This window comes from Corapipo altera, unplaced genomic scaffold, assembly GCF_003945725.1.
Source record: "Corapipo altera isolate COAL_440 unplaced genomic scaffold, ASM394572v1 69, whole genome shotgun sequence".
Lineage (NCBI taxonomy): Eukaryota > Metazoa > Chordata > Aves > Passeriformes > Pipridae > Corapipo > Corapipo altera.
In genome coordinates, this window is record NW_020884908.1 from 2,682,848 (window position 1) to 2,706,487 (window position 23,640).

Here is a 23,640-nt window from a genome sequence, read left to right on the forward strand (position 1 = left end):
TGTGGCAGAGGCCAGTGTAATATCCACTCCTGCCAACCTCTTAGATGAAGGCAGAAGATAATAGTTGGGCCAGGGTAAGTAGTGCATATTGTTAACAGTGCAGAATAAAATTTTAGTCTAAGCTTTGTGGGTTCAAAAATAGCAGACTTGCAGGTGGTAAAATGCTTACAAAGTGGTTCTGACTTCCTCCATGTTAAAAAAAAAACCAAAACACCCAAACCCAAAACAAACAGGAAAACAACTTCTCTTCCACTGAGAAACCAGAGCAGCTTGGCTCCTTGTGTAGGCTAGCAACTTTCTGATATATGTCTTCTCAGTATTTCTCACATAAGTGAACCCACTTTTAATACTCATGATGTCTGTGATGTCTTTTCTGCAAGGGTACAGAAACCTATGAGCCAAATTCTGTTAATGGAATGATCTCGGCCAGGTGAAGGGTAAACTCAGGGAAATGTTACTCACTGTTTAAGCAGCTTTGAGAGGACAGTGTAGCAAAGGCTCTGAATAATTAAGTGTTCACCAAATACTCATTCAGTGAATGACATTCACCTGGCTGGGCAAAGTCCAGCAAGTGGAACCAGCCACTGGAGAAGAAAAGGCCAACTCAACACTGGGAAAGTATGATAGAAATAAACAGTATATTGGATATACTGAAAAGACAGAGTAGCATTACAAATGTTTGGTAGGATAACAAGTTCCAGTGGCATGTGGTTCTAAACAAACTGGAGTGCAGCCACTGAATTGGAACTGGAGGTAAACTAAATTTCTGGATTCCATCTTTTGAAAAATTCCTTCTGTAGTTACCATACAATTTCAACAGTGACTCTCCAGTGAATTATTGACCGATTAAGGTGTTGTGCTTGGCAATAGTGAATCTGTCACTTTTTCTGAGCACTGGTGTGTTTTTCAGGAGAATTTGTGGAGGGGGATGTTTGAGACCAAATTCTCCCATGAGAGCTGGGATGAAAATGTCCATCTGTGTCCAGAATTTTGGCCAATATGGGTTCTCTGCAGATGCACATCTTGATCCATCCAGTTCATGCCAGGTTCTGATAAAACTGGTGGTAGCCATCGTGGGCAGTCTTGTATTGCTGTGGACATTGGTGACTGAATTTCCAAATGCTCCATAACCCACTGCATTTGTTTCTTTAATTTCATTCTCACTGGCCATCATGACTTGGAGCATGTTGTCTCTATGTGTTTTGTCTTTGCCAGAGATCATGATATTTTAAAGCAGTACTGGTTTATTTGTCTCTCTGGGTTTTGTTGTAGCCATAGCATTGCCAAGAGATGCCAGGGAGATTTCTTTTGCTGTCCAAATATTGGAAGTCAAATGGGTACCTGCACCTCTGGTAAGACAGACAACCTGATTCTGCCAATAAAACTTTACCATTAAAATTTGAGCACTGTGGGTCTGAATGGCCAGTGGTTGTTGATGAGCTGTTGCCAGTGTCTGGTGCTAAAGTGACAGCAGAATCAGTTAAAGTCAAAATATCCCCACAGTGTGCTGAATCCATAAAGGCAGTTGTTATTGTCTAGTCCTCATCCAGCAGTGGATTTGTAGAGAGGATTGTTGTAGTCAGGCAAGACACAAGTTCAAGTGGTTTTCGTGATGACTCTTTCCGAGTTACTCAGAATCGCAGCGCCACCTTCCCAAGGAATTACTCTCTCTGTCAGCACCTTGCGTGTTGTTGCCCACTGGTACCCCAATATCAGTAATGGTTTTATTATTGTCAGTCAGAATTACAGGATTGTTCAATCCCTGGGAAGGTTGGGACAGAAATTGTAACTAACTTGTGTAGGCCATCACTGGTAGCCCATCAAAGGCTAAGCACGAAAACCATCTCAGAAAGTGGTTTCTCCTTTTAGGTCATTGAAAAACTTTCAGCGTTACCTCAGATCACACTTATTTCCCATTTTCCATTTTTTTATGTATGTCGTTTAAATAAACTCAAGTGCCTTTCAGAGCCAATTTTGCACCTTGAAGTGCAATGGAGTCCAGCTGTGCTAGGGCTGCTTTTGAGCAGCTGTCAGTCTGAGTTTCACTGTTCTTTCCATCTTCCTCAGGCAGCAGTGCTGTCTGCTGCCCTTGAAATCTGTTGTTCCTTTGAAGCACTTGTCAAAGACCAGTAGTTTCCCTTCACTTTTCATATCACATGTATGTTAATTGCTTGTACACATGACAAACCATACATGAAAGAACCATACAGGACTCCCATGATTGAATTGTCTGTGCAGTAGTATTGGTGACAGCAAATATGCTTTGGATATCATATGTGGCAAACTGAGAACTGGTTAAAGAAAATCTGACAGAGTGCTGGCACTGGAAAGTGAAGTCCTTTGTCCCTCATGGTAACAGGTACAGTGTCTGTGCTAACCCAACATGGATTACTCAGTCTAGTAGAAGTGTGGCTTGCTGGAATCCCTGCTCACAGCAGCAGAATATCCCTGTGTGTTGTGCAGGTGTGTTGTGATGTGACCATCTGTGATCTCGGCATCACACAGAGAACTGGCAGACTCGGTGCAGGCTTCAAAATGTATTCCATGGCTCTGACTAATACTGCAAGGCCAAATACAGGTGTTAGTCATGTGGCCAGAAGATATTCCCATTCCTCTTTGTCCTATTCTGTTTCTTATCTCCCTTTACTACAACTCTCCATTCCAGCTCCTAGAACATTGTTTGTGCCTTTGATAATGGGTGAATCTCACAGAGTTCTGAGATAAGCCTTTGCTCCACCCACTGCTTTCTTCAAAACTGGAAGGTTATTTTGCAAACAGCAAAATTAAGTATGAATGTACAGTTAATAACCTGCGTTAATATACAGATTTAGTTAAAGAAGGTATGCAAAGGAGTTCTGGGGGTTAGATTTCCTATTTTCCCAGTATTGCATATGTCTGTGATTGTAGCTGCAGCTCTGCCTTCAGCTGTGCATGCTGTAGTTGTCATTGCAAGGAGCAGACCACTCATGAAGAACAGTCAACACCTCAAGTTATTGTTCTTGCCTTGAAGCCTAGTCAGAGGTGGAAGTCAAAGTTTCAGTAAAGGAGCTTGATTTTCAGTTCCACCTCTAACAGTGTTGAGCTTTCAGGCCAAGTCCACTGAAATTGGAGCCGAGTGTTTTGAGCATTTTGTGAATAACAATTCTCTGTCTCCTTGAGATGAGTAAGCCAAATTTGATGTGCTGAGGAAGCCTGCAGTAGTGTTTTGGAAGCTGGACAGGGTTAGAGGATAAAGCAAGAGAGTTCTTGACTATGCACTGTAAAATGGGGGTCACTTTCTCCACAGCTACTTTGGCACTTGTCAAGTAAATAAATTTTCTCTTGTCAAACATTTATGGGTTTAAAAATATCCTGGCCTTGAGTGGTCAAGTGTTGGGGAGTGCAGCAGAACTTTTCTTGCACTTCCTTGTATCTCTTGTGTGTGGTTTTTCATGGAAGAAAGAGAAGGAAGACTGCCTATAATATATGGTCACTGCAGGATCATTTGAAGCCAGACCTTTCTAGCCCATCACCTTGTCTATATCTCTGTAGTTTACTCTTGTTCTGATGCCGCATAGGCATCAGTATGTTCAAAATAGAGACTGTCAGCCTGGCGTGTGTAGTCTGGTTGCTTTCCTATGCTGTCTGTCTATCTGCTGTCATCCTGTTGACTCCTAATATATAAGTTGCAAATTTCTTGTGTTCAGATCTGTCTTTAGATTCTGGCATTGTTCAGTACAGACTTACTATGTGACAAGGCTTTTTATAAGTTAGTTCTTTAAGAACAAATAATAATGTCTCAAAGACCAGTGACCTCTGACTCAGTAATTAAAATAACTGGTCTGGATCTCTTTGATGCATCCATGAGAAAAATCTTCATTTACACTAAATGAAATGATAAAGTAAGGTCAAGTCCGTTAATCCCCTCAATATCTTTAGCAAATGCTGAATGCTCTGAAGCAGCAGTAACACTGCCTGGTAGATCCTAAAGCTGTCTGTTGGGATAGTGACACAAAGGCACCATTTCCAGTTCTACTGTGGAAAAGATTATCATGCTGATGCTACAGATAATAGGGGAGTGAGTGGTTATCAGGAGACATTTCCTCACCAATAGTGTTCCTAGAGCGCTGCCAGTCTTCCCGTCAGCACAATTTGGTCATCTTACCCAGTAACCTAAAGGAAACAATTCCTGAAGCACAGCTACTTGCTTCACTTTTCTCAGTGAATCATAAAACACTAGCAAGCAAGGTTAGGTTAGGCAGGAGTTATGTGGGCCAAGCTAGGATGTCCATTCATATGATCTGCATTCATTCCCTTTCTGTAACCTGTTTTATCATGTAGAGCTGCTTTCTCTTCCCAGCAGACCCTAAATTTTTGGTTTGTTTTTTCAAATCCCTGTATCGCTGTAAGCATTCAGCATTTCTGTCTGCTGTGGTAAGTCCTTACCATGACTGTTTCGTGCTCCCAGCAGCTCAGGCTACTTGCCCTGGGCCTTCTGGTCCCAGGACTTTGGATATAAGCTCCTTGTCTAGTGATGTGTAGCACTGACATGGTGATGGTTGCTTTAGAAATGACCATTATCTTAGGGCAGGATTCAACAGAAACATTTGGCTGAATGGGATTTTTGTGACTAGTACAGCCACATGGATATACTAGTAGGAAGAGTTGCTTTTTTTACCTCAAGAACACTTACCTTCTTAGCCCCCAAATTAGTTTGTCTTTTTTCTTTCTCTTTTTATTATTCTCTTGTGAGACAGACATTATTTGCATGTCTCTTGTGTGACCAGTGACTTGATGGTTTATAGCACATAGGGATAATGCAATTTTCAGAACTTGGGTTTTTTTCTGGATTTGGGCATGGTATCAGAGGCTCCTAGGCATACAATAACCTTCTTTTGCAATCCAAGGTTTTGGAACTGGGCAGAAATCACGTATAAAGGGAAGCACATAGGTGCCTTATCATTCAAGATCTCCTGGCTCCCCAAGCACAATTTATTGTGCAGTCTGGCTGCGTCATGTTGTCCACTTGTCTCATTCACTTAATTTGTTGAGATTTGCCAGTGTTCTTGGCACTTGGTTAGAACACAAATCAGCACCTGACATGAGAAATTTTTCATATTATGTATATGGAGATGTGGATTATATTACATTCCAGTCAGTTTCTTTTTGTAGAAATTCACCTTTGAGCCCAAAGAAGCTGTGGTTTGAAAGCACAGCAGAAAGGCTGGAATGGAAAAAGGTGGGTTCTACAAAGGGCATTTCAAAAGCAGCAGAATGACCCCCATCCTCTGGAACATAAAGTTGCCTCGCTTGCTGTGTATGAATCAGCTCATCCAGGAAAGGAATCCAAGAGGGAATTGTGCCGAGCAATCATAATTCTAACAAAGTACTTATGACGAGTCTAGTCAAATGTAATGTTTATTTAAGAAGTTTCCTCCTCTGTCTAGCTCTTGCCTTACTTTCAAGCAGCTTCTGTGACCTTACACTTGTCCTTGTTGAACTTGATAAGATTTTTGTTAGCCCACTCTTCCAGCCTCTCCAGGACTTCCTGCAGGGTGCCTCTCCCTTCCAAAGTGTCCAGTTCCCCACTCAGTTTGGTATCACTGGCAAACTTCAGGGTGCAGTTGATCGCATCATCCAGATCACTCGTGAAGATACTAAACACCGCTGGGCCCAGTATCCATCCCCGGGGCACCCCACACACAGGTTGCCAGTCTGAAAAGGAGCTACTTACCGGCACCCTCTGGGTGCTGCCTGCCAGACAGCTCCCACCCACCACATCAGTCACTTGTCTAGACTGTAACACCTACCTTGGTCCAGGAGGAAGCTGTGGGAAACACTATCCAAAGCCCTGGAGAAATCCAGGTAGACACTGTGCACCTCTCACCCCACTTGGACCAAACAGGTTCCTTTGCCATAGAAGGTGATCAGGTTTGCCAAGCACGATTTGCCCTTGTTGAATCCGTGCTGGCTTTTCCCAATCACGTGATTCATTTTTCTTGTGACAGCCCCCAGGAGGATTCTTTCATTAACTTTCCCAGGAACGGAAGTGTTACTGATGGGCCTGTAATTTCCTGGATCCTCCCTTAGGCCCTTCTTGTAGACAGAGGTGACATTAGCCTTCTTGCAGCCTTTTGGGATCTTCACAACTTCTCAAAGTTCGTGAAGAACAGCCTCACAACAACATCATCCAGCTCTCTTGACACCCTTGGATGGATATTGTCAGGGCCCATCGATGAGTAGGGGTGAAGCTCCTGTGACAGTTCACACACCAACTCTTCCTCCACTGATTCTGGGGGGTCTGTGTTTGCACCAACAGTTCTGGTAAAGACAGAGGAAGTCAATTTTAGCTAATCTGTTTAATTCAGAAGTCCTTTCAGCCTCTATGGCTACACTCTAAGGGGAAAAGAGAGAAAAAGTAAATATACTGAAACCTTTTCAGCACTCATATACAGTATTCTGAATATAAACTGTAGTGTTAGGGTCTTCCCAAGAAAAGGAGAGGAAAAAGATTTTCAGTAATACTTTTTTATTTTTGATTTCCAAGAACTGGAAACTTGTTCATGATATGATTAAGTAAAGCACTATCTATTGCAAATGTGATTTTGGTGAGTATTTATCTATTTCACCAGGACAGGAGGTCTCAAAAGGACAAAAAGAGGAAAAAAGAATTTTTTTCTCCTACCCTTTCTTTCACTACCATCTTCATAAATTATTGTGCATATTAAGAGAAGCTCTTCTACTGGCGTATTTTTCAGTCTGAGTTAAATGATGAGCTTTTGCCAAACATTCAAGTACAGTCAGATTCCATTTTACAACTTAAAGTTGCAAAGGGACTTTATATTCACAAAAAAACATAAATAGGCTCTTTCTGTATAAGCAAACAGAATTTTTGTGGTCAGTAGGGGCTGGAAGGGCTTAGTCAAGTAACTGGTTTAGGTCAATTCTAACAGGAATAGGCCCATTTCATCTGACATCTCTGAATAATTAAACTCTACAGGAAGCAATACAGCTTCAGTAGCATTTGTATTCTGGAGTCTGTCTGAATGCTGACATTAATTCTAGTAGGATTGTTGAGGTGTAAGAAATTCCTCCAAGACACCGATACCATCAGAAGTTAAAAATAAACTTTATTTTTTTGAAATATATTTTAAAAGTTAAGCAACAGAATTAAATGCCTTAGTGCTTGATTTGGAGAAGTGAGTTTGGTTTTTCCTCTTGATTTAAGTGATTGCAGTAGGAGTTCTGAGCTAGAATCTTGCCCAGGTTCAATTCAGTTTTCATGCACTTTAGCACTGCCCTTGAGAGGCAACTAGTGATCTACCATTTACAGAGGGGATTCCCTCTGGGAGGTAAAACTGCCAAGCTGAATTCCACTCTCCTCTGTTCTGCTAAAAGAGCATTCAAAAAACTGTCTCCCTACTTGCCAGTGGCTAGCTCACACTTCAGGACACCCAGAACTATTACTAAGCAGAAGCTGAAATGTGCCTGCAGGTTTTTTTATCTGTAGAGTAAGCATGAGTTAGTAACTAGGAATCAAGCAAGTAACTAGGAATAAAGCAAGTGCAAATACTTCTGCACTTTATTAAGTCATGTCTATATCCATTTTTATTTCTATATTGATGTCTGCATTCTGCATGGATTCTGTCTGCATTCTTCTGATAGGACTAGAGCAGACCTGCATTAGATTCCAACTTACAAGTCGTAGAGCCATGCAGTGCTTTGGTTTCCCTTTTGGAAAATAGTGATACCATAATTAATTCTGTTGATAGCACCCTGAGATTTTTTGATGGAAATCCCTGTGTTGTCTCTGTTTTGATACGTTTCAATTTACATATTTTACTTTAGCATCAGTTAATTAGTTCTGTTTCTGAAGGTGCAGCTGGATCTAATTGTTAGTGTCTACATTTTAAGCATGCCAAGTGACTATTTCACATCTGCAGTCACTGTCATTGTCTGAAGCACCAACATAGTAGTCACTTCAAGTCAACCAGATTTGAAGACACATCTTTGGGAGCATAAGCATCTTTCCTAATCAGAAAGATCCTGTGCTGCTTCAGAAAGCAAACAGTACCATCTTTTTGTGATATTGGGCCTTTCTCAATGGTTACAGCTCTCTGCAATGTGACAGCATGTCTCTTGAGGATGTCTTGATAAGCCTTCACAGCTACTGCAAAGCTCATTCCATGGGGTCATGCTTGTGACATTTCCAGCAGAAGAGAAAGAACAGATCTTATACAGCTTTGCTGTGTAGTGCTAATCTTTCCTCTTTCTCATTTAAGAGTTATGATGTATCCTAAATAGTGTTAGAATTGCTAAGGCTTCAGTAAAGCAAATAGTCAAAATGTGACCTTTTCTCACACAGCAAAGTCTGTCTCCTTTTGCATTGCCTCATTTTCACATGACTGTTAGTGGCATCATTTTTGGAGGACAAGTTAGCAGCTTGTATAAATGCACACAGGCATTAATTTCTATTTTCAATTGGAAATTCTTGAATAATTAAACAAAAAAACCCCACATCAAAGAACAAACTTTGCAGAAATGGTTATTAGCATTTTTCATATCTAAAAAGCAATTTTCGCCAGTCTTTTGCAAAGGTGTTTCCCGAGTGACTCAGAAGGAAAACCTTGGCATCCTAGAGTTCTTGAAACATTGAAGAGGGGTGTATTGGGCTGCAGGGCAATAAGCAATATACATCACTGAAAGTGAGTGAAGCAACAAACCATTTTAAGCTTTTTGAACAAAAAGTATTGTTATTAACAAAAATGTTGCTTTTAGAACAAGAAAAGGCATCCTAACTAAATTACCTAGCTGGGCTAATTGACATCAGGGAGGAAAGCTTGCATTTATAAACATAGCTTGGTTGCAATTTGTTACTTGGGGAAATACGTCAGGTTAATAATGTCCAGGCAACCGCAAATCCATGGGGCATCCATGTGGTTGAAAACCTGGCCTGGTCAAAGGCATTTGCCAAACTTGTAAATTGTTTAATGAAATCTAGATTTTACTGCTGATGGGATGGTGGAAATAGGTGTTGGACACAGACTTAGCAAACAGTGTTGTAGGAGTGTGCTCTGAGTTCATCTCTTTTGTATGGACCAAAGCAAGGGGAATTTTTTATTTTATTTTATTTTCTGTGATGAGCCAAAATGGTCTAGTTGTGTAGTGGCTGAAACTTAGCTGTGTCTGAGGGCCTGGCTGTGGGGAACTGCTGTTGTAGTGAAATCAGGAGCTCACTCTCTTGCAGTAATTGCTCCGACATCCTCCCCCTTCTGTTTCCTCCTTGCTTTCTGACCACTGCTGCTTTGAATTTTTATCCACTGTTACTTTTTAATCTATAGCTGTCTTTTTAATGCTTGTTTTTTCTCTTCTCTCCTTCCCATTTCCATGAATGCTGCCATTTGTCAGAGGCCTATTTGATTGTCTAAAGGGAGGGCCCTAATGACACATTTATTCTTAAAACTGAACCAAATATCCAGGAGGCTGTAGCAGTACCCTGGTTTGTCATGCTCTTGGCCAAGTCTGAAATTCTCTTTAAGAGCTGACCTGAAATGCAGCATCACCACTGGGGGAAAAGGGAAAATGGATCTTTTGATTCTCCCATTTTTAGCTACATGTAATACATATGTTTGGATTGTGTATGTTTAGGAGCACTATAATGACTGTCAGTTGGACATTCCAGACTGTGTGTAGCATGTCCCTGGAGATCCTGACCCACTCTCCCTACTTTAGGCAGGTATTTGTCCAGCTGCAGTTTAGTTCCCTGTTTGGAATGCTCAAGAGCTCAGCAGAGATGCTGGCTTAGGCAGCTGCTACTCCTTTGAAAAACCTGCTGTGAGAGCCAACATCACATAGTGGCTCCTGCTGCCTTGCAGTTCTAGACACATGATTACTAAATGTATTTTGTTGTTCCTAGACAGTTAAGGCCAATTTCTGCAAACACTCATTATCATCTAGTAATGACAGTGTGTGGCTCTAACAAGTGTCTCTTTTAAACCAGCAGAACTGTTTATAGGAGCATCCCCAGCATTTACAAGCTTTTCTCAAACAGTTTCTTAAACTGTAAGTGTGTTTGGTGCAGAGATTGTGCCACAGCCTCTTGGGAATTGTGTGTGGAGAAAACTGTCAACCTAGTGAATAGCAAAAATTCCAGTGATTTGCTGCCTCTGGTAAGCCGTCTGTTCTTTAGGTTCCATCTAACCTTCCTGTTGTGTTTCACTGAACATAATTGTAATAGAAACATGATTTACACTGCTAGGGAGAATTGAGGGATTCACACAACTCTGAAAATCTCTGTGGGAGTGTTGGGGGCAAGTATTGTGTATCTTTTAATTTTGCAGTGCAGAATTATTTTGGAGAGTTAAATTAAAAGGGAGATTTTGGATGTAACACACACACAAACCTAAATGCAGAGTGTGCACCCACAGACACACATCGACAAAGGAAATAAATGTTTAGATTTCATTTTTTGTTTGAAGGAAATAAGTATTTAGATTTCATTTTTCGTTTGCTGTAACAATTACTGGAATGACCTGCTAGTTTGGAAACTGAAGATTTTCCATGTATGCCTTCTTGACTCTCCCTTTTTCCCTCTGCTGACCCCAAGACTTCCTGGGTTGGTCTTTGTGACTGTGGAAGCAAAGCTAAGGTGACATCTACTGTGTACAACATGCAGTTCTTTTGTAAAAGTGATGTTGAATATCTGGTTTTTCTCTTCTAGAAAGCTGTCTCAAATTGAGCCTTCATAATGGAATCTATAGATTGTATAGAAGCAGAACAGTGACAATAGGGATTCATTTGATGTAATCTTGGCTTTCCCAGGTGCTGTGACAAATGTCAGGATGGTTTAAAAAAATAATCCCTCCCTCAATGCAAGAATCATAATCACTGAGTGGGAGAAGAGGAGTTTCAAATCTAAATGCTGTCTTTTATCAAACAATTGATGACTTTTGTAACTTGAATCTGTTTTGAAATTTTCAGTGTTGGGCACTGGGTCTCAATGGGACCCTCATGTAGACATATTGCTTAGGAACAAGGTTTAGTGGTGGACATATTAGTGTTAGGTCAATGGTTGGACTTGATCTTAAGGGGCTTTTCCAACCTAACCTAAATGATTCTATGATTCTCACTGGTGAGAGTGCCCCTTGTTCCATGTAAACTCATCACGTGGAGTGGAGGTGTTTGCCTACAGCACCCTGTGCCCCCCCGCCTTTTCCCAGGTAGTGTTTATGCCGTTCCCATTTCCTTCTCATTTAGATCTTTACAACTGCCAGTATGCTTTATGCTCATACCACCTATTACATGTGCCATCCTGAGACATGAAAAAGCAAGGATCGCTGGATCACTGCCCAATCACATTAAAGGGGGAGGCATGGGTGGACAGAGATACTGTGAAGGCTATCTATAGCACCTCCCCTGCTATCTCTCTCCAAAGTACATAATTTTTTTTTTTTTTTGGCAATAGATCTGCAAGGAATGAACTTTAACTTGTGAAAGTTCATACTTGTTATGGAACGTTTTAAGGCGTTCAGAGTGATAAGTGAGTAATGCCAAGTAAGATGAGGGAAACTGCTCCCTGGTGGCTGCCAAAAGCTAGTAGGGTGCAGCCCCTAGTGTAGTCTGGTGCCTGGGAGAAGGCGGTTTCTTTTTCAAATTTGTTTTCTTCAATTTAGGTACTGGAAGACAAAGGGTTGTTTTCCTCTCTTTTCTCAGAAAGGTTTGATTCCTAACATCTGTAGAACAATTTCTTTCGTAGCAGGCTACACCCAAGTTAGTCTTCTGTTGTTAAAGTCGACATATCCTTTTGGTTGTATTCTTCCTTGCCTGTTCTTTCAGTGTTGTACTCAGCGCAGTTTCTTTCCTTTGCCCTGCAGCTCCTCTAGCCTTGCTGTAGCTATGCAGTGTGGATTAGACCCAGTGAAATCTAAGTGCTTTTCAGGATTTGCCCAGCAAGGATGTGCTTCTCTAGCAGTCAGCTTTGGTTCTGGAAACTGCTAAGGCTAAGAAGGTGCAATAAAACAAGCCTATAGAGAAGTGCTTTGCCAAAGCAGGGTTAATAGAGAGTTTTGCTGCCTCAGCCTTCTTCAGACTCATCATTGCTCACAGCTTCATTTACCTTGTTGAACTGGTTTTTGTGTGTGCTTGCCTGTATGGGTTTCTGAATTTTGCTTGCTTTCCAACTGTACTTGGGAGGCAGGAGTTTGAGGATAAGATTAACCAACTCCTTTTCTCCAAATGTGTGGAGCCCTTGGAATCCTGCGCTTCATGGTTGTAGCGCCTGCTTTACGGCAGCAACGAATGCATTTGTTGTGTGGCTAGTTCCTTGCCTGCTGGTGGGGAAAGACACAAGAGAATCAAGCCCTTAGCAGGTTTGTGTGGGGTTTGGGATTGCCAGAACACAAGCAACTCTGCAGTCATGTAGCATTTTGTGTAGAGGTAGCAAGGAGATGCAAGGCAGAAGGGTGCTGACAGCCAGACAGGGAGGTTGGTGGGGCTGAGAGGTTTGGGATTGTTCTACTGGTCTGGGGCAGCAGAGCCTATTTGGAGCATGGTCCTTGCCTTCTGACCTGGTGCAGAAGTCCGCTTTGCAAATGAAAAGGCTACCCATGGCTGCCTCAGGCCGGGGAAACAATATCCATTGGACCCTTTTCACCTCCCAGTTCGAAGGACTCATCAGTGGCAATAAATGGCAGTGGTAAGATGGATTTCTTGTCAACAGAGCTGGGAGAACACACTGTAATTAAAGGGCAGCAGTGACTCTTCAAAAGTGAAGGTGGAGGGGTGTGTCTGTTTAAAAACCTGATGTGGTACAGTGCAATGAAATGTTTTGAAAAGCTTGGTAAGGGCATGAATTTGACCTATTTCTGTGTATAAAGAAATATGTCTTTTACTTTACAGCAAATATATTTCAGGAAAGCTTACTTACCAGCTATTTAATTTAATAATTTTAATATTGCTTGGTATGTATTCCTTCTTCATTGGCACTCTAGCTTGATTAATTGTTCCACAATACTGTAAGCTTCTGGTGTTTGTCCCACAAATTTAATGGATTATCATACGTTTATTAGAATAATGTCGTGTTCCATTTTTTTTCTGAGTTAAGGAAAAAGTTAAGGATGTTGCATTCCCCTTCCTGAACCAACACTCCGGTATTGCCAGCATTGTTAGTGGTGAGCAAAGAGATACCAGTCTTCCTTCTGTAGGAGTGCCAGGCCCTGCTGCAGACGCTGTAGGCACAGGGTTTGGCAATGTATCAGCATCTGCACTTTATCTGGAAATAATGTTGCTTTATGCTTGAAACTTCTGAGTCTTTTTGTTTATTTTTCCCCTAGTACTATTAGCTTTCTTTTGGTCAGCATGTCCAGACACAGGTAGGTATACAGGCAGGTGAGAGGGTGCTGTGTACTTAAGATGCACATAATGTACCCACAGCCTGTGCTTTAGCAGTGATGCCTGAGGTCAGTAGTCTGGCATTTTCAGGAATTCGAAATTAGAAACAATGGCATCCAGGTTGCCTGCACACCTTTGTTCAGTTGGATTTGCATTTCTATGAAGTGTTTAGATCACAAGCTCCATGTCTGGAGTACTTCCTTTTCCTCCAATGCATAGGCAGATAAGAATGGATCTTCTAATATTAAAATGCTTATAGACAGCTTAAATACAGTTTGGAATTATGATCACTTGTAGGAAGCTTTTCCTGAAAAGTTTTTAAGGAGGAGATAGCTCAGGAGTGCATTATGAGCTTATGATGAGCTAAAGAGTACAGTAAACAGCTTATTTTATTGATTCGATTTGTTTGCATTTTACTTAGTGGAAACATTTTCCTTGATTTGCAATACATCTTAAAAAGATAATGACTGAAAAAGAGGAAATTCGTATCCCTGATCAGTGAATAAAAATAGGTGAGAAAAGTTGCAGTCTGCTAATTTTGGCAACAACCACGAGGAAGGAGTCAACAGGTGACAGGACATATTGTGACAGAAAGCCTTCTTTGGGGAAACACTGATTTTTCAGACTTGAAATGTTCCTTAGGAACTTACCAGATTTCATCAGATTTTCCAACAAAAATGGCATAATTTGGTTCTTAGAGCAGCTAGTGAGCAGAAACCAGAGGCAGGAAGAGTGAGGCATCTCAGCTCTTCCCTTACATGTGTGCCTGAAACTTCAAAAAAAGCATCAGAATGCAATTTGCTTCACATGAAAAGTTTGTGGCACAGGATTTGTAGGGCTTTATTCTGGGTGGGATGTTTGATGATCTGTCCCTGATCTCCTTCCTTAAAAGTGGAAAGTGGCTGTCAGCACAGCTCAGGAATTATTACTTATCTCTCTCAGGACAAAGCAGACTCCAAAGACTTGGCTCTTTGGAAAACCCTGGTAAGTAAGTGGGATTGCTGGTAAGCTTTAGAAAATCTGAACAATATTGTTCAGTTCATTACCTTCCTTTTTTTATCTTCAGCAAGCTGAGATACCTTTCCTTTCCCTGAAGATATCATCCTGGGAAAGGAGAGCAAAAAAGCCATGCTGAGAACTCAGCAGGAGAATGTTGTTGTATCACTTTGAGCAGCACTGGGGAAGTCTAGTAGTCCTAGTGTCCTAGTCTCCCAGCCCTTTCCTGCTTTGATTCCTGATATTGTTTTTCCTGTCTTTCGGTAGTTGGCAGGATCTCAATATTCTCTACCTTTTCTGTGTGATTTTTTGCACAAAGGTTTCAAATGCTTTGATTACTGATTTTACTTAGAAGCTCCTTTCAGGGGATATGTGTAACATGAGGTTATGATGACTTTGTTAATCTTTTTTAACAGCTGATACTAATCCACTTTTTAATTCACTGTTAAACCAAACTCACTGTGACACAAATTGGTGGAAGGGAAGAGACCATTAGGTAAAAAATACCATACATAAAGATTTAGATGGTTTAAGTAAAGTTCGGGTATCAGTTGACTGACAAAGGGAGGATTTCCCAGGGTGCTTGCCTTTACACTCCCCTTGGTTTCTGTGCCAAAGTTTTATTTGGCCAAACTTTTGATTTACCCGCAGGTTTGCAATCTCATCAGAGTCTCAACAGCGGTCTCTGCTGTGTCCTTTGAAGAAATTGATGGTAGGCAGCCCTTGCCTGGCAGTGTGAAAGGGGGTTAGATTTCACTGTCAGAAGAGGTTTGTAGGTTTGCGAGATGGGCACTGAAATACAGAAGTGGAATAATGACATGGAGGTTTGTCTCCTTCTGTCCTTGGTTCTCTTGAAAGCCTCTGTTCTTCCAGCACAGGTGCCTCACCTTGGCACAGCCTGGTGGTAATACCTTGGATCAATCGAGAAGCACTTGAGCAAGTGCTTTTCAAGGGGGGCAGGGGGAAAACTGCTAGAAACTTTGGATGAAAGCAAACCATTTTTTTCCTGGAGAAAGCACAGGCGTTGTGGCAAGTGTATAGAATATATGTTTTCATTATCTTTTGTTCTGCCCAAAAGAACTGATATTAATTTCACTTAATCTTCAGGGTGATAGCTCAAACTGGAGATTCCCATACAGGTTATCTGGAATAAGAAAAGAATCAAGAGGAAACTGTTTTCTTGGTATCTGCTGAGTACTTCAACACAAGTTGTGCTTTAAACAAGAAAATTAGGAGGAACGTAATGTTGTTGCAGGGTTGGTAGAAACCTTAGCCATGTACAGTTTGTGAGAAAAGTTGAAGTGATCTTGCATAAATGTTTTTTTGGCGGCTGAATGCTTCGTCAATTCCTGGTTGAAAGGAGTTGCAGGAGTAGTTTGTTTTTACAATGGTGCCAAGAAACACCCAGAGCAAAGGACAGGTATTGCTGCTTTCCAAGTGAGTCTACAAACCGCAGTCAGGACCAGAGCCCAGGAGAAATTGCATAACAAACTCTACATACACATATAAATGCACAACGAACTTTTTCTTAAAGGTTTCTTAACCCACAACTCCAAGTTATGGTGCACCTGCAAGTTTAGTATCACGCTCGGGCTTTCCTTTGCTATATCCATGCAGACACGTGGGATTCATGTTTTGCAGCCGGGTTCTGGGTTTGTTTTGAAAACTGTTTTGAAAACTTTTGAAATGTTGAAAAAAGAAACCACCACCAAAACCACAAAACCAATTCCAAGCCGTTTTCTTTTGCTTATCTAAAAGAAGAAACAAATACCTCCCAAACGAACAATAATAAAAAAAAAATCTAACCACCCCAATAACAATAAAAACAAAACAAACAAAAAAACCCTCAAGAAAAACAAAACAAAAACCCCCAACAAACAACAAACACCCCTCCCTAAAAACACAACCCTCCCCAAAAAAGACCAACGAAAAAATCCCCAAAGAAACAAACAAACAAAAAAACCAAAAAACACCCCCCCAAAAAAAATCAACCAAACAATAAACAACAAGAAAAAAACCCAAACAAAAAGAAACCAACCAACCAACCAAACAAACAAAAAAACCCTACAAAAAAACCCAAAGCATAACAAAAAAAATCCAACCCAAACCAAAACAAAAAAACTCCCCAAAAATCCCCCAAAACCGAAAAACAAACCCAAACAAAAAAAACCCCCATCACCAAATCCCACCAAAAAAAAAAAACCAAACACAACCAAAACCAAAAAACAAACACCATTACCCTCCAGAGCCCATGGGCTGTGGCAGAGGGTAGGGAGCCGGTACGCGGAGCAGCATCCACCCCTCCCGCTCTCCCTGTCCCCTTTCCCCCCGTTCCCACCAGGCAGCGCCCCTGGCGCGGTCCCGGGCAGGGCACGGCCATCCCTGCCCCTCTCTCCCGGCCCTGCCGGGCCGTACCACGAGCGCTCTCCCGGGCGGGGGGAGGCGGGCGCGGGGCGGCCCCGGAGGCCGCGCTGCCGCCGGACCCGCCGCCCCGGGCAGTGCGGGGGCACCGAGCGGAGACGCGGCCCCGCTGCCCCCCCGGCCCCTCCCGCCCCCGCCGGCTGCGGGCCGGCCCCGGGCGGGCCCACTGGGCCGGGCGGGGTCCCCCTTCCGCCCTCCCCGTGGCCGGGGGTGGGCCGTGCGCCCGGATGTCGATCAAAATGAGCGAGCGCCAGCCCTGCGCCGGCCGCCCGGGCGGGGGGAGCCGCGGCGCGGGGGCACCGCGCAGCGCCGGGGAGGCGGCCGGCACATGGAACGGGGGGCTCGGGCAGCGGGGTAGAGCCCGGGCGGCTGCGGGGAGAGCTCATGGATAGAGGACGCTTGGCAGGATAACCCCGCGATGGCTGCTCAGTCGAGGTACGGCATTGAAATAACTTCGGCCGCGCTCGGTGCATCTCATTGAGGGGCTGCTCGTAGCCCGGCGGTGTTAGTGATGCCCTGGCTCGGGCACAACTCGCTGTAGGTTTTTTACCCCGCGTCTCTGAAGTAGATTTTTGTCTGTATATTTTGTTCACCGAAGTGCCCGCTCCCTCCTCTCGGTGTAAACTTTATTTCAGCAGGGAAAACAAAAGTCTTAATCGCTCCCCGTCAAATGTCTCCTAGTCCAACAAGTTAAAAGCTCTTTGGAACTGATTTTCTTCTGAAACTGATTTTCTTCTGCGCTGTGGACTAGTCTGCTGTTTGTTTGTTTGTTTTCCCCTGTAACCAGCCTAGCGCGAACAGGTTTCTGTCATTGCTCACAGCAGTGTTTTAATAGGCGATAGATGGTTTCTGTCGGGTTGGGCTGGAGAGCTGGCTGGGTGCGATGGAAGCAGGTTGTGTCTGCTGGTGTGCAAATCTGCCGGGTAGGTGGGAGAGCAGAAAATGGTGACAGAGGGGAGTGTAAAAAAGAGTTATGTAGTTGCCGTCAGGGAGAAACATTCAAGCTAAAATACCAGTCTTGGTTAAATACTTTTCATCTGTGGTTATAAAGAAGCAACATCTTGCCTACTCTCGGGGGCGGGGGAAAGTGGGGGGAGTGTCCTATCTACAGTAAATTTCACACTCAGCATGGAGGAGGCAGCTTTTCTTAAGTTGTAGTACTTGATGGAGCAGTGCTATTTAAAGTACCTGTTAAATGCCTTTTTGCGTTTAGGATCCTTTAATGGGCATTTCAGAAATGCCACAGAGAGAAATTCCATTTTGCTCTTTAGTCCCATACCAAACAGCCACCTTGCTCCCCTTTCCTGCAGGCAGGAGGAAAAAAAAAAAAAAAGAGTTAAAATGGTGGCATATCCTACACAGAAGTTTGGCGCTCACAATGTATTTTCACAGTGGTGCTTTTCTGCAGGTTGGAAGCCAAGAGCTGGCTTTAAATTACATACTGGAGAAGGACAGAGCCCTGAGGTCTGGGGAGGAAGGAGGGGAAGACTGATTGCTTGTTTAACAGCTGAGCTCTTGTCCAGCTTTGATTGCCTGCTCTCCCTGCATGTGGGGAGGCTGGCAATACTTGACATAAAGAGTACTTGACAAAAAGGTAAAGGCTCAGTTTTTAACATATTTTTTTTTCTTTTGTGTGATCGCTTATCCACATGATTTACTGGCCTGCATTATCAGCATTGCTGTAATAGGCCTGCATGCTAAGAGAGGACACAGCATAAATCCTAGTGATGCTGCCTGGCCCTGGAGCTTGGATTTGCTCCAAGGCCAGGGACACTCTTGATGTCTCAGAGGTTGCACAGTCATTTTCCTGGGTGGTAGGAGTGCATGAGGGAGCCAGGTCCCAGCAGTAGCCCCCAGCTTCAGCCAACTGGCTGAGAAAGGGCAGAGCTGGCAGTGGGACCAGTGAGCCACATCCGCCTGTAAAGTGAATGGTGCAGAGAATAAAGTTATGTATGTTGAGTGGTTCAAACTGAAGTGAGAAAAACAGGCCAAGGGTTGGGTCCATGGGGCCAAGTACTGCAGGGCAGGTTAAAGGACTGTGCCCCACACCTACCATTTGAGATGGGCATGGGGTCAAGATGTGCACCAGCCCTTCTGTACCCTTCCTTCTTATGCGTCATATGCATTGGCTTTCGTGTTTGTCAGGATGCTGTGAGGTGCTCAAGCTGTAAAACTGCATCAGAGTGTTTCAGCATAGTGAGTAAGGAGATTACTCTGTATCCTTGAAAATCAGTGTTAGAGTAAAAAGGATTATTGCTCATTTTCAGTCATTTAAAGAGAGTAGGAGTGAGTATGAGCAGCAGAAACGAGTCTGTAGGAAAGAGGCAGCATTTGCCAGAAAACCCGATGCTTGTGGTATTTCTGTTTCAGTGGCACAGGTCCACAGGGGTATCCATCTCATTTAAAAAAAATTGTGCTTTGTGAATAAGTAGAAGCTTTTATTCAACAGTAAAGGATTAATTCATATTCATAATAAACAATTAGAGCTATACTGTGTAGACTGAGAGGCAACATGTCTCCAGAATTCATTTGCTGAAACATGTCAGGGGTTTACTCTGCAAGGTAGCTGACAAATGCTGTGAGCTTTTTTGTGTTCATTTCCTCTTTGGAAAAAAAAAAACAAACCAAACAAAAAACCCTCACCAAACAGAAAAAAATTTACTGAGCTTTTTGCAAACTCAGTAAATTACTGATGAGGTGGTGTGATACCGAGCACCGTAGGGTTTTGTGTATCGCTCTGTAGGAGGCCTTCGGGCACTCCTCCATCTGCTCGTGTGCGCTGTTTCTCACATGCTGTATGTTTCAGCTGGTGAAAGTGATGGGTCGTGGGGGAGGATACTTGTTTGGAAACAAGAAAATCCAGCATCCTTTCTTCAGCTTCAGTGCTGTGATGCTGAGCAGCTCAGTATTTGGGTTTCACTGTTTTGAAAGGTGGAAGGGTAAGGAAAACAAGGTGATTAAATATGCCTGTTGCTGCTCTTTAGCATTTAAAAACTGTAATAGTGATGACTGAGAAGCTGATGTGCTACTGGGTGCCATAACATTTTTAAAAATAGTAATCTTAAGAAATGATTATATGGTGGATTGGGTATGGTTTGGTTTCAGCTGTTTGAGAATGATCAGCTTCTACCAATAGCTGCTGTAAATAAGCTTACGTCTGGAACTAGTAGGTGGAGAAACTATCCTCCAGGTAGTGTTGTTTTGTGTATAATGTAAGTTGTTATTTTTTTTTTTTTAAGTTGCTCACTGAGCCGTAGGTTTGCAGCTGTAGCTTTCTATGCTCTCTCTTCTGGAATGCACAGATGATCTGATGCCTGTAGTGTCCCCAGGCAACAGGGCTTGTGTCAGGTTTTTATAGTATATTCAGGAACGTATGAGCAGAAGCAGAATTGATCTGAATGAGAACAAGTTTACTTTCTTGTTGAGTGTGGTGTGATACTCATCACATGCCGTTGGGCTGCTCTGAGGTAGGGCAGGATCCCTAGGAGGGGTGTGAGACAGGCTGGCACCTGCTCTTACTACAAGGGATTAGGGAGGAGTGAAGACACAGCTCCTTAATGGAATGGTGGAGCCCATCTCTTTTCTGCTCCCTTCCTCGTCGAAATATCAGCTCTACTGCAGCAATTGCAAGCTGAGCATCTTCAGATGAATAGCTAGGTTTTTTTAAGGTGTAGGCTACTTTTCTCAGGCTGGTTAGGATAATTTAAAAAGATCTGTAGGCCCAGTAGGATACATTTATTTACAGCTGGTGCATAAACAAAATAGTTTATCATTTTGGATGCTAAGAATTTCTAGTTGTCATATAACCTGCCTTTCAGCCTAATCAGCAATGATTGGTATCATTGCTGGTGTGCAGAACCAGTGCAGTTTCCTAATCTTTGTACATGGGTGAATACAGTAACACAGTCAGAGCAACGTGAAATCTGAGTGTTGTGCTGTCATCCCTGCTGGGCTCACCTTCCTCTTTCTCCTGAGTCAACCCTGCAGGTAAAGGTAATGATGGACAGCAGCCTGGGAAGCCCTCTATTTCCACCCCCTAGAGCCAAGTTGTACCAGCTAAACCCAGCAGAGCCTTGAAACGAGACAGTACCACTCATTTTTGTAGAAAAAGGTAGTGCTGTGCAGAAATAAAACATGGCTTTATCTACATTTAAGTCATGGTGAATTCTGAAGGGAATAATAACACTGAGGCTTTTTTCCCTTAGGAGAAGCTATGTTGAATAATGCAGCTTAAGTTTGTTCTATGTCATTTCACAGCTTTCCTGGCCAGGTCTAAAGACACATTTCATAACTGGTTTGTTTCGTGGGTCGAGTTGATACTGGCATTTGCCTGTATTGGTGATGCTGCATTCTGGTCAGCTGATGTAGGTCAAGAAGGGCTGAAACAATGTCTCATTGGAGTTTACCTGTCTGTTGAAAGCTAAAACATCCCTGTTGGTTTTGCTTGTATGTTGCTACTAGCCCTGCTGTAGAAATACAACTCTGTTTTCTCCAGAACCAGATGCCCAGATGATCCATGGCATGTTTTGTGGGTTTCTGGGGATTTTCAGTTCGCAGTTCCTTATTGCCTGGACTTTCTGAGCCTGGAGTCTGTTGCTTTGGGCAGGCCTACAGCTGAAACTCTCCCATACAGAAGAAAGAGATGCTCACAGAGCAGTGGATTTTTCAGGCAGGTTTGCCGGTGCTTTGTTTGGTTGGTTTTGTTTTTTTTCGCAGTGAGAGTTCCAATTTGTAATAGGCCATTGGAAACTTTGAAATACAGTTGTATACAGCTCAAGTATGCCAGGACAAGGGAATGTTTCCTTAGGTCACATAATTTTCCTATGTCTGAATCTGTGTTATAGAGAGAGGCATTTTCTCACTGCTTTTTATGAGAAAATCATTTGCTAGTAAAACTGCAAGATGCAGCATCAGTAGCAGGAAACAAGCGTTTAATGAACTGCATAAATTCTCCTCGGCACTTTTCTGCTGAGTGTAGTCATAGTGAGTGACAACATGAAGCTTTTAAATGGCTTTAAAATATAATAGAAAAGGTGTCTTCCTAAAGTACGTAGGCATGCTACAAAGATGTCTTTCTGCATGAGGCAGAGGGCAGTGAAGTGAGGAAGAGTTTCCCACCGAGTGCAGGTTGTCTTCCTAAGGCCCGGGCTCTGGCACAGGGTGGTCAAGAGCTTAGAGGCTAATTTGCTTTCATTTGCTTATCTGGCTTGTGAGCACCATGACAAAAGAGTTGCCTGGGCCTCCAAAAAAAAAAAAAAAAGTAAGGAAAGTACTTATCTTGTTCAGTCTTGAACACAGCATGGCGATTTTTTTTTTTTTCCCCCCTGTGGTACGTTTTTCAAATTTGGCTGCTGCAGTTCATCTGTGTCTGTGATAAAAATTAAGAAGACACATGTAGCACTGGCTGGGGCAGGTATCACTCCAATGTTACCATAGGTGGATTAAGATAGAGCTGTATCTCTCCAGCAGAATGCTTTTATGGGGAACAGACAAGAGCTCCTACATGTGCTAAGAGCAGATTTTTCAGAGTTGCTTGTTCACAGGCAACTCAGGGAAGAGAATTTGAATTCTACATCAGTACAGAATCAAGCAGCTGGATTTTGTGTTGGAAAGTGGTGAGAGGTAGAATCCTTCCTGCTTGTCTTCCCTCTCGACTGGGATGGCTACTGTGTGCAGAGCCAGCTGCCAGCTCTCTTGTATGCTGCTGAGGTGCAGAAATTGTTGATCCCCTTATTTAACTGCATGGCTTATTAAAAGCACATTTCTTTTGCTGCCTTATGAGGAGGGAGAGGTGGCAGATGGGAAGAAAAAGCAGGTGTGTGGGCACAAAACTGAATTTGAGAAGGTACTCTGCTCCTGTTAATACTTCAGCATTGTCAAGCTGAGGTGTCTGGGGACGTTTGATTAGGCAGCTTGCTTCACGCTTCATGAAGATGTTTGTCTTCTGGATTAGGTTTGGATATTGTTTAGTCCATAGAATTGTCATTTTCAGTTGTACTGAATGTTTATTGTACTAATGACCTAAAATTGCCTTTGCTGTTGTTTTTACAATGCTACTGTCAGGTTAAGCGAAAATAATGTCCCTGCTTTAATTTTTAGAGGAAGTTCAACAAGCAAATTGTTAATGTTTAACCTCAGAGACAACAGTAAAAGTCGTTTTCAGGATTTCAAGAACTGTGGGTTTCATTTTTATACTTGTAAAAAAAAAAAGGGGGGGGGGGGGGGGTGGCAACAAAAAGGAACCACAAAAACTCATCAAAAATAACAAAACAACAAGAAACTCCCCTACCCCCAATTCACCAGAACCTAAGCAGTAGCCCTTTTTAAAAAGAAACAAAAGAGGAAACTCTCGAGCATATGGTAGTATTTTTATTCTGTGTATCTTTGCTTAGAATGCCATGTACTGTGTAATCTATAAGCACCAAATGATGTATTCAGCAAGGTATGATCAGCTCCTTCATGGCACAGTAGTGTTTAACAGCTGGTATGTGTATGTGAAGTATGTAAGAGAGCATTTAGTGCACGTGCCTCTTCCCCAAGCTGAGTTATGGGCATTGCAGTTTGAAATGTGGGTATCTGCTAACATCTGAAATTGAAAGGAATTATTAAAATGTAGAGTAGTAAAGGGATATTTACATCTTTAAAGCACGTGGTAAGAAATTGCTTGTAGTATTTTTATTCTTCTGCAGTTTGTAAGGTTTTGCTTAAAAAGATATTACTGAGATAATTCATCTTTGCAAGCACAACTCAGAAACTCTCCCTCATAACTGATATGCAGCTATTTCTCAATAATCCTCTCCCCCCATAGGCTATTTTGGAAAAATCATCCTAATCTGAAGACAGGGAATATGCTGG

General features: G+C 42.6%; 1 protein-coding gene across 1 annotated transcript in view; it reads left to right on the forward strand.

The window, feature by feature from the left end:
- Nucleotides 1-17,110: 17,110 nt before the first annotated feature.
- Nucleotides 17,111-23,640, forward strand: part of AFF1 (AF4/FMR2 family member 1) — a 75,737-nt gene continuing 69,207 nt past the window's right edge. Inside the window, exon 1 of the mRNA XM_027652786.1 lies at nucleotides 17,111-17,220. Coding sequence (XP_027508587.1) covers nucleotides 17,204-17,220 — 17 coding nt within the window. The 5' untranslated portion in view covers nucleotides 17,111-17,203. The remainder of the gene's footprint in view (nucleotides 17,221-23,640) is intronic.